The sequence below is a fragment of the Oncorhynchus kisutch genome, linkage group LG3 (genome assembly GCF_002021735.2).
Source record: "Oncorhynchus kisutch isolate 150728-3 linkage group LG3, Okis_V2, whole genome shotgun sequence".
In the NCBI taxonomy this organism is placed as follows: Eukaryota; Metazoa; Chordata; class Actinopteri; order Salmoniformes; family Salmonidae; genus Oncorhynchus; species Oncorhynchus kisutch.
In genome coordinates this window covers 18693169-18705342 of record NC_034176.2, presented here as the reverse complement: position 1 = coordinate 18705342, position 12174 = coordinate 18693169, and the positions used below count along the sequence as shown (strand labels likewise).

General features: G+C 44.8%; 1 protein-coding gene across 1 annotated transcript; it reads left to right on the top strand.

Moving 5' to 3' along the window:
* The first annotated feature begins 2276 nt into the window (after positions 1 to 2276).
* Positions 2277 to 3554, top strand: LOC109873065 (C2 calcium-dependent domain-containing protein 4C). The gene has a single exon (XM_020464585.1). It carries the CDS (start codon positions 2277 to 2279, stop codon positions 3552 to 3554), a length of 1278 nt encoding a protein of 425 aa, XP_020320174.1.
* The last annotated feature ends 8620 nt before the right edge of the window (positions 3555 to 12174 follow it).

The following is a 12174-nucleotide window of genomic DNA, read 5'->3' as shown; positions in this document are numbered from 1 at the left end:
TCTCTGACCTCCTCCCTATAGGCTGTCTCATCGTTGTCAATGATCACTGTTGTGTCATCGGCAAACTTAATGATGGTGTTGGAGTCGTGTCTGGCCATGCAGTCATGAGTGAACAGGGAGTACAGGAGGGGACTGAGCATGCACCCCTGAGGGGCCTCTGTGTTGAGTTTCAGCGTGGCAGATATGTTGTTACCTACCCTTACCACCTGGGGGCGGCCCATCAGGAAGTCCAGAATCCAGTTGCAGAGGGTGGTGTTTAGTCCCAGGGTCTTGGCTTCATAATGAGCTTTGAGGGCACTATGGTGTTGAACGCTGAGCTGTAGTTCCAATCCCAAAGCAACCTCTAAAACCCTACCTACCAGAGGGCTATCACTTTTGTACTGCTGTCATTAGGCTGCACTGTAAATAAAACCTATATTTGCACCACATATTTAATATCTGGTTTATTCTGTGTGCTCAAACACTCCTAATTAGACAGTGGGATCCTACTATATCTTAAAAGACTGGAAAGGAAGGCTATAACGAAGGCTATACAAGGAGTAAAGCCCACTAGGACTATTCATATACAGCCACAGTATACAAGGAGTAAAGCCCACTAGGACTATGCATATACAGCCACAGTATACAAGGAGTAAAGCCCACTAGGACTATGCATATAAAGCCACAGTATACAAGGAGTAAAGCCCACTAGGACTATGCATATACAGCCACAGTATACAAGGAGTAAAGCCCACTAGGACTATTCATATACAGCTGCAGTATACAAGGAGACAAGCCAACTAGGGCTATTCATATGCAGCCGCAGTATACAAGGAGACAAGCCCACTAGGACTATTCATATGCAGCTGCAGTATACAAGGAGTAAAGCCCACTAGGACTATGCATATACAGCCACAGTATACAAGGAGTAAAGCCCACTAGGACTATGCATATACAGCCACAGTATACAAGGAGACAAGCCCACTAGGACTATTCATATGCAGCTGCAGTATACAAGGAGTAAAGCCCACTAGGACTATTCATATGCAGCTGCAGTATACAAGGAGTAAAGCCCACTAGGACTATTCATATGTAGCCACAGTATACAAGACAAGCCCACTAGGACTATTCATATGTAGCCACAGTATACAAGAAGACAAGCCCACTAGGACTATACATATGCAGCCGCAGTATCAAGCCTGCCTGACACAGAGGACATGAGAGCTACTAGCCTATATATCACTAGGTGTCACTATTTGAACGACCTGATATTACAATGGGCCAGGGCTGCCTTTCTCCCTCTACAGGACAGTATGTACAGAGGCTACAGTGGGGGCAGAGGGGCGGAGGGTCAGCAGAGGGGCGGCAGAAGTCGGAGGGAGGTACGGGGTGTACTGAGTGTTAAGGTCAGTCTTTGAGGTGGTGTGTGTGTAGGCCAGGTTAGCTGCTGTCTTTGAAGGTCTTTGATGTAGACGTCAGTTAGAGAGAAGAGTACAGTGACAGTGATGCTACTTTTAGAGAGGTTTGAAACTATGTAATATGGCACACATTACACATTCCATTGCCTTGGTCAAATCAATCCCATAGCTATGGTCACATCCTGCAGTCCCCTCTTTATCTCACCACCACAGAAGTCTATTTGACCTTTTGGAGGTCTTTTCTGTTTTTTTCTTGATTGCTTGAATACTGTCAATACAACTGTGTGTGTGTGTCTATGTGTGTGTGCAAATCGTTTCCTGGCTGCGGGTGCAGCAGACTAGTGACGCAGAGAGTGACATTAGCCTTTAAAAACACCTCTCCTCTGCCTCTCTATCACTCATACACACACTCCCATTCATGGAACACAGCACGGAACACTCCCTCCTAGAATGCTTCTAACGGATTCCTACCCAAAATCTCACCCAATTAAAAAACAGTTAGCACTGTGTGGCCACTAACTTCCAGGAACTGTTGGCTTCAGTTGTGGCTGTTTCTTCCAGGTGTAGATCAGTTGTTTGTTGAAAAAGTGCATACCAGTCATTTACAAATCTTTGGACTACACAGGTGAGAAAACATTCATTGTACTGTAAACTCTCTTGATGTCAGAAGTGAATTCTTGCAATGAAACTTGTGTTATTATAGATAGGCTACACTACACATACCGTGCTATACATGATTTTAGCTTGAGTCGATACACTACATCATGACTTTAGATTTGAGAATGTTCATGAGAATAGTATTCCGATACCCATTTTGTTTTAACAGGGATAACTAACCAGGACAGCTTGGTCAAGAGTGAACACCTGCTAGCCAGCAGAATGTGGTTCCTGGGAAAGATCCGAGAGAGCATGGAGAACATTCCCCTAGAGCTTGGACGCTACGTGGGAAAGAGTGAGGAGGAGGATCTCTCAGCCAAGGCCAGTCTCTCCAACAAGTTGCACAGTAACATTCTGACTCCGGACAAAATCCCGGAGTTCTGCTTGCCCCCTCGGCTGTGCAGGAGCCTAGCGGCAGCTGAACCCCACACTGTGAGTCAGAGGCTCACCAGTCGAGACTGTGGTGCTGTTGATTTCTCTGTGACTCCGCAAATTAAACAGATTGAGGAAATGAAGTTGACAAAAGTCAGTGGGGTGGCCTGGAGGGGTAAGAAGCCACTGCCATTCTCCGCAGAGGGCTACGGTTTGGCAGGGTTGTATGAGAGTCCAAACACACGGAGGAAAGAGTCGCTGTTTCACTCCAAGAGCACTGGCTACACACTGGACAGGACCCTACCCAGGCCCACCACAAGGGTGGCGATAGAGCGAAACCAGTGTAAAGCACCCCCCATCCAATTGGGGCTTGAACTAGGGCTCTCCTATAAGAGCCTGTCGGAGTCAGGCAGCACAGAAAGTGATACGCCCTCCTCAAATGACTCCTCCCCTCTGGGCTCTCCCCTGCTCAGCCGCTCTTGCTCTGGCCTCTCACTCTCTATCATCGGGTTAACCGAGGGTCACCCAGGTCTGCAGTCTGCCTTCAGTGGTACTTTGGGACTGGAAGGAGCCCCCTCATGCTCTGCGGTTAACCCCAGAGGACGGAGGGGGGCGATCTCACCCATTCCCTCCACCTCCCTTATCGAGCCCTGTTTCAGTCCTCCCTTTGTTGTCAACTCCCTGGTGCCCCCTGTCCTGTTCCCGCTGGATGTGCTCCACTGCCAGGAGCGGATGCAGAGAGAACATGTCCTCCCACTGCCGGAGGGCCGCGGCAGAGTCCGCCTCTCGGCCGAGCACACATTGTCGCCCTCTCTTCTGTCCATGGTAGTGCGAGTGAGGGTGGTGTCCGTGGAGGGTCTGAGGGATGAAGGGGACCCCAGAGCCCTCCACTGCTGCCTCAGCCTGAGCTTAAGCCCGGGGAAGCTCCAGAGACAGGACAGCGCCACAATCAGGAACTGCAGGAGCCCCGTGTTCAATGAGGACTTTTTCTTCACTGAGCTGAGCCTGGACAGCCTGGGTGGCTTGCGGCTCCAACTGAAGGTGTTAGACAAGGCCTCCGGGCTCAGACGGGGCACGGTGCTCGGGATCATCATAACTGAACCCTTGGCCCAGCTACTGCCCCTGTGACCAGGGAGGAAATCTCTTCTGCTTCAGCCAACCTCTCTATGTGTTATTGTTATGCCCATGGCCAGGACTTTTTCCTGACCATGTCACCTGACCAGGGAAAACACCTAGTACTTGTTGTGGTTATATAGTGTACATAGCCTAATAATCTCCAACCCCTCTGCTCTAGCAGAATTAGCTTTAGCTACCAGGCCAGTAAGTCCTATCCAGGTCCCTAGCCATGCATAAATATTATTAATTGTGGGAAATGCGCTCTTCAAATGACATTTGATGATTATTATTATTATTATAATGCCTTCTGTCTTGTTGTTCCGGTATGCTTCACTTCTGTGAATAGTGAGAGCTATGTGAATCTTTAGAGACATAGTATTTGGATTTGCCAAGCAAATGTTGTCTGCAAAAGTGTGCAAAGCAAATCGTGACAGATCATAGAATGTTTTATGGAGCATTTGACTGTTGTTCTGTAGTTCACTGCACCATTAGGCTCCGAATCGCTCAAAGGCATCACTTTCCACATTCTTACAATGTGTACATTGTGTGTGCATTTAAAACTTTTCAAACTTGTTGGAAGGGCTTGACAGTCTGACAGATAGTCATTGACCAGGCAGACAGAGGGCTGGGATGTTATCTTCTACTTTGTGAACCAAACCGTTTATAAATAAATAAACATATAATAATACTGGAACTGTGCCATTCATTGACAGCAAAATAAGGCTGTCTCCCTTTTTTCACATTTTGTTACGTTTGGTCCAATGACATCAGTCTCTCCATCAATTTAGTGTTCTATTGGAGAAAAAATACAAAAGAAAAAGAGCATATCAGACTAGGAAAAGAATATGAAAATGTGAAAACAAAAGTGTGTTGTACTTTATAAGATGGCGCCGACAGAGATGGTCGCCTCGCTTCAGGTCCTTAGGAAACTATGCAGTAATTTGTTTTTTAAAATGTATTATTTCTTACATTGTTAGTCCAGAAATCTCAAGTGTTATTACATACAGCCGGGAAGAACTACTGGATATAAAAGCGATGTCAACATACCAACATTACGACCAGGAATACGTCTTTCTTGAAGCGGATCCTTGGTTTGGACCTCCACTGATCTAATCCCAGAGGCCGACCTAAAACAACGCGGTCGCCGCAGGAGAGGCAGACGGAGCAGCCTACTGGTCAGACTTAGAAGTCGAGCACACCATCCACAGCTTCAGAACATATTACTCGCCAATGTCCAATCTCTATCCAACGCTGGTCTGACCAATCGGATTCCACGCTTCAAGATTGCTTCGATCACATGGACTGGGATATGTTCCGGGTAGCCTCAGACAATAACATTGACGTACGTATACGCTGACTCGATGAGCGAGTTTATTAGCAAGTGCATCGGAGATGTTGTACCCAATGTGACTATTAAAACCTTCCGTAACCAGAAACCATGGATTGATGGCAGCATTTGCGCAAAACTTAAAGCACGAACCAATGCTTTTAATCATGGCAAGGTGACTGGAAACATGACCAAATACAAACAATGTAGTTATTCCCTCCGCAAGACAATTAAACAAGCGAAGCGTCAGTATAGAAATAAGAGTCGAGTCGTAATTCAACGGCTCAAACACGAGACATATGTGGCAGTCGATCATGGATTACAAAATGAAAAACAACCCCGTCGCGGACATCAACGTCTTACTCCCAGACAAATTAAACAACTTCTTAGCTCGCTTTGAGGACAATACAGTGCCACAGACACGGCCCGCTACCAGTGCCTGTGGGCTCTCCTTCTCTGTGACCAACGTGAGTAAAACATTTAAACGTGTTAACCCTCGCAAGGCTGCCGGCCCAGATGGCATCCCTAGCCGCTTCCTCAGAGCATGCGCAGACCAGCTGGCTGGTGTGTTTACGAACATATTCAATCAATCACCTATCCCAGTCTGCTGTCCCCACATGCTTCAAGATGGCCACCATTGTTCCTGTTCCCAAGAAACCTAAGGTAACTGAACTAAATGACTATCGCCCCTTAGCACTCACTTCTGTCATCATGAAGTGCTTTGTGAGACTAGTCAAGGATCATATCACGTCCACTCTACCTGATACCCTAGACCCACACCAATTTTGCAGTGTGATGACGCAATCGCCATCACACTGCACACTACTCTATCCCATCTGGACAAGAGGAATACCTATGTGAGAATGCTGTTCATTGACTACAGCTCAGCATTTAACACCATAATACCCTCCACCCTGCCCTATGCAACTGGTTCCTGGACATTCTGACAGACCGCCCCCAGGTGGTGAAGGTAGGAAACAACATCTCCACTGACCCTCAACACTGGGGTCCCACAAGGGTGCGTTCTCGGCCCTCTCATATACTCCCCGTTCACCCATGACTGCGTGGCCATGCATGCCTCCAACTCAATAATCAAGTATACAGACGACACTACAGTGGTAGGCTTGATTACCAACAATGACGAGACGGCCTACAGGGAGGAGGTGAGGGCCCTCGGAGTTTGGTGTCAGGAAAATAACATCTCACTCAACTTCAACAAAACAAAGAAGATGATCGTGACATGGGCACTGGGAAAGCCGGCTGGCGGTAAACTCCCCACGAACCGGCAGGGGCGTGGAGCCTGGTGTGCTGGCTGAGGCATGAATGCCTGTCGATCCCGCTGCGGCGTGAAAGCCCGATGATCCGGCGGAGCATGATGTGGGATGGGAACCTGCTGAGCCAACCGAGGCAAGGAATCCTCTCTAGCTAGCTAGGACGTGGAATCCCGACAAGCTGGCTTAGGCACGCCCGGTTCCATTGGCAGCAGTATCCAAGCCCGACGTCACCAACAAAACAAGAAAACTCATGGGCCGGCTGGGAGAACAAGACCTGACGATCCGGTTGAGGCCCAACGTGGGATGGGCGCCTTCTGAGCCAAGGAAACCTCTCGAGCCAGCTAGGGCGTGGAAGCCCGACGGTCTGGCTAGGCAGCCCCGGTTCTATTGGTGTCGACCCAAGACCGACGTCACCACCAACCGGAATGCCAGTACTCCCCGATGCTTCATGTGATGGCTGCTGCATTCTGTAAGGACCGACGCTGGACAGGAGAAGCAGGTACGGGGAGTCAGACATTTATTTGGGAACAGACATAGAACAAGACAGGAACAGCGTCAGCACACGGGTAACATGGACATATGACAAACAATGCAGCAGCGGGGAACAGAGCGGAGAACTGACAAATATAGGGGAGGTAATAAACAGGTGATTGAGTGAGTCCAGGTTAGTCCAAAATCGAGGAAGCGTGTGACGAAGGAAGGCAGGTGTGCGTAAATGATGGTGACAGGAGTACGTAATGCAGGGCAGCCTGGCGCCCTCGAACCCCAGGGGGGGAAGAGCGGGAGCAGGCGTGACAGGCCATCAGACTGTTAAACAGCCATTCACTAACAAAGAGAGGCTGCTGCCAACATACAGACACAAATCTCGGGCCACTTTAAGAAATTTATTTAATAAAGGTATCACTAGTCACTTTAAATAACGCCACTTTAATAATGTTTACATATCCGACATTACTCATCTCATATGCATATACTATATTCTATACCATCTACTGCATCTTGCCTATGCCGCACGGCCATTGCTCATCCATATATTTACAGTGGGACAAAAAAGTATTTAGTCAGCCACCAATTATGCAAGTTCTCCCAGTTAAAAAGATGAGAGAGGCCTGTAACTTACATCATAGGTACACTTCAACTATGACAGACAAAATGAGGAAAAAAAATCCAGAAAATTACATTGTAGGATTTTTTATGAATTTATTTGCAAATTATGGTGGAAAATAAGTATGCCATAGACCACTGCGCCACTCGGGAGGCCCCCGAGGCACATAAATAGGGAAAATGGTCAAATATAGAAATAACAAGCAATGCTTATTAAGGTTTAAAGGTTTAAATGTGCTTGTTTGAACCATGTTAACAGTAACAAAGAAACTTGAATATACAAACACTCATTCAGATAAACCAGAGAAGAAGAGGCTAAGCGAGAGGGATAACTGGGTCAAAAATCTGTCTTCTGCAGCAGATGGTGTTTTTCCACTCACCAAGTGAGGAGATTTGTATGCTTATTTTGGCGTATTTGCTATGTGTGGCTCATTTAGTATATATCGAATAGAAGTTTCGTAACGCCTTAGGTTGTTACAAGTGTACTGATATAAGTAGGACACTTGACATCCCCGGCAACTTTGAGAGAAAAAAAACCTTTCAATCAGATAAAAACCTTGTGACCCATTCAAAAGTGTCATACAAGCATGAAGATGTCATGCACCAGGGCAGGGTTGCCAGGATTTGCTAAAATTTCCAGACAATGACCACTCAAAACCCGCCCAAAAGAACTGAAACCTATGCCAAATTGATACAAATATCACAGCAAGAGGAGTTTCCATATTTATACAATAAACTATAATTTTATCGAGCCAATTAAAAAGGAATATCGTAGTAACTTCTTACGACGTTATAAGCAAAATGCGGTTTTCCTCAAAATAATAATTATTGCGAGCTATGACATGATGTAATAAAGGAATTTGAATATGTCGCAAGATAAAATATAATTTGCCCTTGATAAACTTGCCATATAATTTTCCATCAATGGATCTCATTTGACTGCTATGATTAAGCAATAAGGCACAAGGGGGTATGGTATATGGCCAATATACCACGGCTAAGGGCTGCTCTTAAGTATGACGCAACACGGAGTGCCTGGATACAGCTGTTATATTGGCTGTTTATTGGTATATTGGCCATATATCAAAAACACCCAGAGTGCCTTATTGCTTTTATAAACTGGTTACCAACGTAATTAGAACAGTAAAAAAATGTAATGTCATACCCATGGTATATGGTGTGATATACCACGGCTTTCAGCCAATCAGCATTCAGGGCTCGAACCTCGTTTATAATTGAGCAATAAGGCCCAAGGAGGTGTGGTATATGGCTAATATACCACGGCTAAGGGCTGTTCTTATGCACAATGCAACACAGAGTGCCTGGACATAGCCCTTAGCCATGGTATATTGGCCATATATCAGAAACCACCCGAGGTAACCTGGCTACAGGTTATCTACAGGTCTCTGCTAGGTAGAGCCCCGCCCTATCTCAGCTCCCTGGTCACCATAGCAGCACCCACTCGTAGCACACGCTCCAGCAGGTATATCTCACTGGTCACCCCCAAAGCCAACTCCATACTGTATTTATTTATTTATTTTGCTCCTTTTGCACCACAGTATCTCTACTTGCACATCCATCATTTGCACATCTACCATTCCAGTGTTTAATTGCCATATTGTAATTACTTCGCCACCATGGCCTATTTATTGCCTTAACTCCCTTATTTGCACTCACTGTATATAGACTTTGTTTTCTTTTTGTTCTACTGTATTATTGAATGTATGTTTTGTTCATTCCATGTGTAACTCTGTGTTGTTGTATGTGTCGAACTGCTATGCTTTATCTTGGCCAGGTCGCAGTTGCAAATGAGAACTTGTTCTCAACTAGCTCACCTGGTTAAATAAAGGTGAGAAAAAAATGCTATTATAAACAAAATCGTTAAGAATAATATAAAACCAGTCTGCACACCACCAAGGTGAATTGGTTTAGTCTTGACTCTTGGTTGACAGTATTGGGGGATGGGTAATGTATTGACGCTCGAGAGCCAAATCAACACAAATTTGTTTCTATTTGTCTTTGTTACTTCTTTTTGAGTCTTATTTTGGTATATATTTTTATATTTACATAGTTTTAAATGTTCTGATTATTTATTTGTGTTGTTCCAAATGTCTGAATATAGTTTTTATAGTTTTTTTTGTTGGCGGGGCACTGAAGGGAGCCATACAAGCTAGAACTGCTACTGCTTTGACTACATTATTTCTTGATGTGCATCCGTTCTAGGCTGCGTTTCAAACTAAAAGTAGACAGCCGTCGGCCATAAACTATCAGCCCTTGAATGTTTTACGTTGTCACATCCGAGTGTACGTTAAATCTCCGAGTGATGATTGGAGACGTCCTTGGTTGAAATCTTGAAGTTGAGCTTAAAAACAACCATCCTAAAGTTATTAATGTACCTAGTAAGCTAAAGTATTTAGCTAGCACTCCTGTAAGGTAGCTAGCTACAGTTACCCATAGCTGGCTAGCTAGTTTTATAGTTTGGTAATTTATTCCAATACATTTCAGAATTGCAAAAAATATATTTTTGAATCTAGCAACGTTTTATAGGCTCCTCACTACGAGACTAAGCCAATTTGCCAACGCTAAAATCAATGTATATATATATATGTTAGAAAAAAGTATGAAGCTATATTGCAAGCTAGCTTCATACTTTTTTCTAACATGCCGAAAATGCAGCCTTGTTTATTGAATTGGACACTTCGCGGCCACCAGAGTTTGACATGTGACTATAGTTTGCATTGAATTGTGGGTCATATTAACCCGTTGAGGGGGTAAAATAATGTGTTTGGAATGCAGCCCTAGTGTATTCATATGTTTTACGAAAATAAAATGGTTTGGAAATAGGTGTCTCCATAACGACCATCTAAATGTATTTATTATTATTTTTATTTATTGCAGAAAAAACAGTATACAAACGACAATCTAAATAGCCTATGTACAACTGGTAAAAAGTTGTCAGGACGTGCGCTGCTCCCTCTTCTCTCGCTCAAATGACTCAGCCAATAGCTGTAGTGCTCTCTCAACACACACCCCTCCGTCCCTCCCCAACACTCACTCCCTCAGCAACAACCTGCCTCTGCCAGACAGTAAGCAACAGGTCACAGTGAATATATATAAATATATATTTGGTAAGAGAAATGCCATGGCGGCCGTAGTGCAATTTACTAATAGCCCAAAAAACGTAACCAATACATTTTCACGAGCGACATCGTCTTCAAAGTAGCCCAATTCGCGAGAAAACAGCAAATGTGCAACACTGCTTGAGAGGAACCAATGGGATAATCGAGGTGGGGCACATGCAGGAATGCCCAAACACAGGAACGCCCCAAATTGCGGGCTGCAGTTGCACATTATTGGCCTTTTATTGTCTAATGCCATAGACTATGGCGACTCCTATTGTTGGAGTCGAAAGTAGTCAACTCCTGTGGTTAGAGTTGAAAGAGGCGACTCTTGCTCGACTCGAAAACACGCTGAAACGGATGCGGACACTCCACCTCATTACAGTCCTACTAGGAAGACTACATGTGCGTTCTAGAGGACTGACATGAGCATGCCCATTTAGTCATCAATTTAGCCTATAAAAGGCCTATTTTGTTTGAATATAGAAGGTAATGTGTAGGAACTAGAATATTGCAGTAATGTTTATGCTGAGTGCAGCCTTGACGGATCACATGGGATGATGCTGGTACTGTGTTGATACACCTATTATTTGCCATGTTATAGCGCTATTCGGACGGGTATTACTAGATAATTAATATTTTATATAATTGACAGATATTTCATGTTTGGCTGCCAAATGTATAGACGTCCCCGTATTATTTAAATTGATAAAGTGTGATCAAAATCGTTATTTTAGTGATCCATGGTAGACGTACTTCCTAATAACAATGCCCCCCCATCCTGCTGATTTGAGCTGCTGAACCATATTTGCACTTGAGATGCGTTTAAGTGAATTTACCATTTCCAAAAAGTTTAGCGGGGATGTCCTGCTTTGACAGAGCTCTCCAAACCCTGTTCACTACCTACCATCCATCACTCCAACCTTAATCTAGGGCATCTGATTCAATAATTAGCTGGTTGATCAAATTAATCTGGTTGGAGCGAAAACCTAGTTATATTACTGAATGCATTCAACTGAAATGTGTCTCCGCAATTAACCCACCCCCTCTGAATCAGAGAGGTGCGGGGCTGCCATAATCGAGATCCACGTCTACGGCACTCGGGCAACAGTGGGTTAACTGCCTTGCTAAGGGGCAGAACGACATATTTTTACCTTGTCAGCTCGGGGATTCGATCCAACAACCTTTCGGTTACTGGCCCAATGATCTAGGCTACCTGCCGCCCACAGGACATCAACAGCCAGCCAGGGTTTCGTTAAATAATCTATAAGCACAATACGTTTTATTGCACATTTAGGCCTAATTAAACATGCATTTGGCTATGTTTAATTTCAATTCACTGGCACTATGACGAATAGTTTAATCATACTCATTGGGAGCTTAATATATACTTTAAAATAATTTAGGTGAATTTACAACATACTGCGAGATACAGATGACCAAAATATAGTTTAAGCGCCTATTCCGACAGTCTGTCTGCTTGACCCCATCCTCTCTCTCCCTCGCCTGCTCTTCCATTTTAATATACACCATTGCGATAGCCAACGCTATACATTTTGATTACCGATGCACGGTTCTGACTTTCTGCCTGATGGTCGACATGTCTATGCCTGGCTGTGCCTCTGCCGTCTCTCCCTTCGATGTGTATTGCACCACCATAGCTGTGAAAGATGCGAGAGTTTGTTCTCGAAGTAGGCGACGTCAAATAGTTTCCTCCGTTGCAAAAATACTGAACCTTAGGAGTCTATTCATAGTGGAATCGAAGCTTGACAACTAGAAATCGGAGTCGACTGGCAAGGAATCGATTA

Bases quoted from the DNA above. Each gene is read 5' to 3' on its own strand.
- LOC109873065 (XM_020464585.1), top strand. From the start codon at position 2,277: ATGTGGTTCCTGGGAAAGATCCGAGAGAGCATGGAGAACATTCCCCTA.